General features: G+C 43.5%; 1 protein-coding gene across 1 annotated transcript; it reads left to right on the top strand.

The window, feature by feature from the left end:
• The first annotated feature begins 1,045 nt into the window (after nt 1–1,045).
• On the top strand, nt 1,046–1,902 carry LOC149034360 (uncharacterized). Its single transcript, XM_089193604.1, has one exon. The coding sequence runs from the start codon at nt 1,046–1,048 to the stop codon at nt 1,883–1,885; it is 840 nt and encodes a 279-aa protein (XP_089049730.1). The 3' UTR covers nt 1,886–1,902.
• Nucleotides 1,903–5,488: the final 3,586 nt, after the last annotated feature.

Genomic DNA, 5,488 nt, shown 5'->3' with positions numbered 1-5,488 from the left:
TCAAGACCGAGGTCCCAGTTTTTCACCATACGAACCGATCCTTAACCGGTAAATAACATTTTTTTTTTAAACTGGACGAAATTCTTTCCGAAAGAACCCTAATGATTACCGGTTACCGGTTGCTGTAAATACGGCAAGATCCTCCATAAACTGAACAATTTATGAGCGAGTAAATGGTAGTTAAAATAGAGATGATGCAAATTAAAGAGAGATGCCTCACCGAAACATTTTTATTTCCTCAACGACAAAGGTGATTTAAAAGGCTTCCAAACAAACTTTGAAACATTATTTTTACAAGTATCCGTCACGATCTGAAACCTGTCAATTAAAGAGCGCGTAAGAGAAAAAAAGCGCACGAACATTTGAAAACAACGGAACTAGTTTGGCAAGACTGTCACAACAATGTTTTCTTCAATAACAGTCAATGACCTATCGGAAAGTATTATTCACTCCCATCGACGATGACACTCCAACGAAACACACAGGGATTTAATGTAGCCTTTTCTCATTAAATTCCTTCAGTTTCTGTTGTGCAATTTACGGTAAAAATGTCCAAATTGAACGGACTTGGAAAGACTCGCCGAGAGCGTATATTTGTTGTAGAACTTAAATTAAAACTTCGCTCGCTCTTTCACTACGAACAAATTGTTTGAGAAAATTCAAATATTAAATGAATGAAAGTTCCATCGTTCAGTTTAACTGTAACCAAATACTTCACGTTTTAACTTTCTATGTACTTTTTGTGAACGATTAAAATTAATTGCAGACGGTTTTCAGGCCGCTTGTCTGTAACGATATCGATCTTATCGTTCTATTTACTTCCGGTCCGCATTTACGTCATGACTACCATGACAACAAAACTTTAGAGACCATGCTTTCCGGGTTTAGTAGAGTTGGTCGGACATCGATTAAATAGACCTGTGTGTGTCTTGTTCTTCCTATAAACAACGCCACATGGTGTCAGTGATTTGGGATTCTTCCTACAGAATCGTCGCTGAAATACTTGAGTGCATTTTCAAGCCAAACTCAGTGAATCTAGCTCCAGATGACCGAATCAGGCTCGTCGAGCGTAGCTTCAACAAGCACGCAGCCAGCAACTCCTCAATTTATCCAGTCCTCTATTCCTTTACCGTCGAAACTAGACTTCAAGGGGAACTTAGCTATGAATTGGAAGAAATTTAAGCGGCTTTGGACAAACTACGAGATCGCCTCACGGCTCAGTACGCAAAGCAGTAATCTTCGAACAGCCACATTGTTGACATGTATTGGCCCAGATATCCTGGAGATTTACGATGGTTTGCCCTTCGGAAATGAAGAGGAGAAAACCGACATCGACAAAGTGATAGAGCTTCTAAACGCCTTTTTCATCGGTGAGACGAATGAAATATACGAAGCCTATCTGTTCAATCAGAGAGTACAAGAGGTCGGTGAGTCATTTGATGTTTTCCTTACAGCTTTACGTTCGTTAGCTAAAACGTGTAATTTTGGCATCATGCAAGAGCGAATGATTAGAGACAGAGTTGTGGTAGGAATTAGAGATAACGCCACCCGAAAAAAGCTGCTAGCTGAGAACAAACTAACTCTTAACAAGTGTATTGATATTTGCCGTGCGAGTGAAACCACATCCAAACAACTTAAGGAGATGTCCCATGCGGAGGAGGTTAGCGCCGTTGCCACAGGCCACCCAAAATCGAAGATAGGTTTTCGCCATAATAAAGTACGAAATCTCAGTAAAGTCCAACGCCCCGTCCCCAACAAAGTAACAGAACCAGTTAGATGTAAGTTCTGCCACAGAACTCATCCTTTAAAAAAGGAACTCTGTCCAGCATGGCAGCACAAGTGTGATAACTGTGGTCGAATGAACCACTTCTCAGTGGCTTGCTGAAGTCAGAAAGCTAACAAAAAGCAAACTAAGAAGTCAGTTCACAATGTAGAACAAGAAGTTCAGGAGTTTAATGACGAAGATTCTGATGATTACTTATTCAGTGTAGAATCTGTGAGCGTCCTTTATGCAAAAAACAGTCCAAAGAAGATATATGCTAACATGCGCTTGAGGGATGAAACAGTGAAATTCCAGTTAGACTGTGGAGCAACAGTCAATATCCTCCCAGCAGATATTTATCAGAAGGTATTTAACGATCCGCGAATGGAACGCCTTCAGCCTACTCAAACTACCCTTGTCATGTTCAACAAATCAGAGCTGAAACCTCTAGGATGTACTAAGGTCGAGACCTTCAACCCCAAGAATGGACAGTGTTTCCTCACGGAATACACCGTCGTTCCAACAGGTCACACAGCACTCCTTGGTGCTGAATCAGTGCAGCAGTTTGGCCTCATAGTGATTAACACCGATAACATCATGTCTCTCTCGAATGAGATTCCCACACAGCCGGATCTCGTGAGCAAATTCGGAGATGTCTTCTCAGGAGAAGGAAAGCTCAAAGGAAAGCTTCACCTCGAGATTGATAAGTCTGTAACCCCTGTGGCACTGCCAGTGAGGAAAGTCCCCTTTGCAGTAAAAGAGCCTTTAAAACAGGAACTAGAACGCTTAGTTAAGATAGGCATCTTGCAACCAGTAGATGTTCCAACAGACTGGATTTCCTCAATGGTGGTCATTAAGAAGAGCAATGGAAAGATAAGGTTATGTATTGACCCAAAACCTCTGAATAAAGCACTCAGGAGAAATCATTTTCCCCTTCCAGTGATCGATGATCTACTACCGCTGCTTACGAATGCTAAAGTCTTCAGTGTCGTCGACGCGAAGAATGGGTTTTGGCATGTGCAGCTAGACGATGAAAGCAGTCTTCTGACCACATTTGGTACCCCCTGGGGAAGGTTCCGCTGGACGCGGATGCCCTTCGGCATATCACCCGCTCCGGAAGAGTTTCAGAGGAGATTGGAATACGCCCTGGAAGGTCTTGATGGAATTAAGCCAATATTTGATGATATCCTTGTTTTTGGTGTCGGAGAAACAGAAGCTGAAGCACTTTCTGACCATGATGCAAAGCTGACAGCATTGTTAGAACGCTGCCGCGCTACTGGCATTAAGTTAAACAAAGAGAAGCTTAAGCTCCGTCGCAAAGAAGTGAAGTTTATGGGACATGTTATATGTCAAGATGGTCTTAAGCCAGACCCAGACAAGGTACAAGGTATCAAAGAGATGCCAACCCCGACAAGCAAACAAGATCTCAAGAGACTTCTCGGCATGGTAAATTACCTCCAGAAGTTTGCTCCTAACCTGTCAGAAGTTACATCCCCAATGAGAGACCTTTTGAAAGAAGGGAACCAGTTCCGTTGGGATGAGCAAGTACAAGGCTGTAGTTTCAAGCGAGTTAAGGAGATACTCTCAGCTGCCCCTGTCCTCAAGTATTTTAACCCCAAAGACGACGTGGAATTGCAGTGTGATGCATCAGACCGAGGACTTGGTGCATGTCTAATGCAAGGAGGCCAGCCCGTGGCTTATGTATCTCGTTCCATGACAGAAACAGAAGTGAACTATGCCCAGATAGAGAAAGAGATGCTTGCAATACTTTTCGGAGTAGAACGTTTTGAGCAGTTTGTATATGGTCGACCTGTCAAGATCCAAACTGACCACAAACCCTTGGAGAGCATCTTCCGTAAAAGTCTACTCAGTGCGCCTAAACGTCTCCAGCGAATGTTGCTAAGATTGCAGAAGTTTGACCTTCAAGTGTCTTACAAAAAAGGGACTGAAATGTATCTGGCAGATACACTGAGCAGAGCATACAGAGTGCGCAAGAGCACAAAAGAAGATGTAGCAGAAGATGTTATGTACATAGAGGACATGAGAGGAGACACTGAAAGAGAGCTAGAGCACATCAATATGATACAATACTTGCCAGTATCGGAACCAACGCTGATTGCCATTCAACAAGCAACAGAATCTGATCCTACCCTGAGAGAGCTGAAGAGAACAATCAGGCAAGGTTGGCCAGCTACCAAAGCTGGGGTATCAGCAAACATCAGTGGTTACTTTACATTTCGGGACGAACTGTCTTTACAGAATGGACTGGTGTTCAAAGGTGAAAGACTAGTTATCCCTATGAGCGTGAAAGCTGACATGTTGGCCAAGATCCACCGGAGCCACATCGGCATCCAAGGCTGTCTCAGAAGAGCAAGAGAAGCAGTTTACTGGCCTGGGATGAACAAAGATGTCGAAGAGTATGTAGCAAAGTGTGCCGTCTGCAACAGCCAGCCTGTCGAGCAAGGAAAAGAGCCAATGATTTGTCACGAACTGCCTAGTAGACCCTGGGAGAAAATCGCAGTTGATCTTTTTGATCTGAACGGTGTAGATTTCATGGTGACCGTTGACTACTATTCAAGCTTCTTTGAAGTCGACAGAATGACAAACAAGACAGCAGACGAAGTTGTGAAGAAGTTGAAAGCCCATCTTGCCCGCCATGGAATTCCCGACCAGCTTGTATCGGATAATGGACAGCCCTTTTCTTCCGCAAAGTTCCAACAGTTCGCAGACACTTATGGTTTTGAACATATAACAAGCTCTCCAACATATCCTCAGTCCAACGGCAAAGTAGAGAACACGGTGAAGACAGCAAAACATCTGCTAGAGAAAGCCGTCAAGTCCGAACAAGACCCATATCTTGCCCTGCTGGACTGGAGAAATACTCCCACAGAAACACTCAACTCGTCACCTGTTCAGCGATTATTCGGTAGAAGAACAAAGACTCCACTCCCAACCTCAAACCAATTGCTCAAGCCGAAGCTACCAGAGGAGGTTGATCAGAAGTTGAAGCTACAAAAGGCTAAACAATCCCTGTACTACAATCAAGGCGCCAAAGAACTGAAGGAACTGCGCCCAGGAGACACAGTGCGATTGCAGCCACTAAAATCCCACTTGGGAAAGAAGAAGGATTGGACCCAAGCAAGAGTCGAAGGCAAAGTCGACATAAGGTCCTATCAAGTCAGAACAGAAGATGGAAGAATTTATAGGAGGAACCGCAGACACCTGAGACATACACGTGAAGTGATGCCACACAGTGAAGATGGGATGAGATTATCCCCAAAAGCAACACCAATTTCTGCTACTGCAAATTCTGGTAATGAAATACCATCGGTACCACCTTCCATACCAAGTACTGCAGTCAGTAAGGACCAATCAGACACAGTACCTTTGCAGAACACGGACAAGCCACATCCGGAATATCCACCTCAGTCTGCAGCAGATAAGCAGGAGATTTCCCCATCGGTGACCACCACTCGATCTGGACGAATTGTGCGACCACCCACACGTTACCAGTGATTGGGGTTATCGAAAGAAAAAAAAAAAAAAAAGGACATGACAAACTCTTAATTTTCTTTTTTTTTGTAGTTTATTTTAAACTAGGATTGAGACGTTCAGTTACGTTTACATTTTTTTTGTTTCCTGAAGAAAGGGAGATGTAACGATATCGATCTTATCGTTCTATTTACTTCCGGTCCGCATTTACGTCATGACTACCATGACAACAAA

Source organism: Pocillopora damicornis, chromosome 14 (genome assembly GCF_964200805.1).
Source record: "Pocillopora damicornis chromosome 14, jaPocDami1.2, whole genome shotgun sequence".
Lineage (NCBI taxonomy): Eukaryota > Metazoa > Cnidaria > Anthozoa > Scleractinia > Pocilloporidae > Pocillopora > Pocillopora damicornis.
Note: the sequence above shows the minus strand (reverse complement) of the source record. Positions and strands in the feature narration are given on the sequence as shown.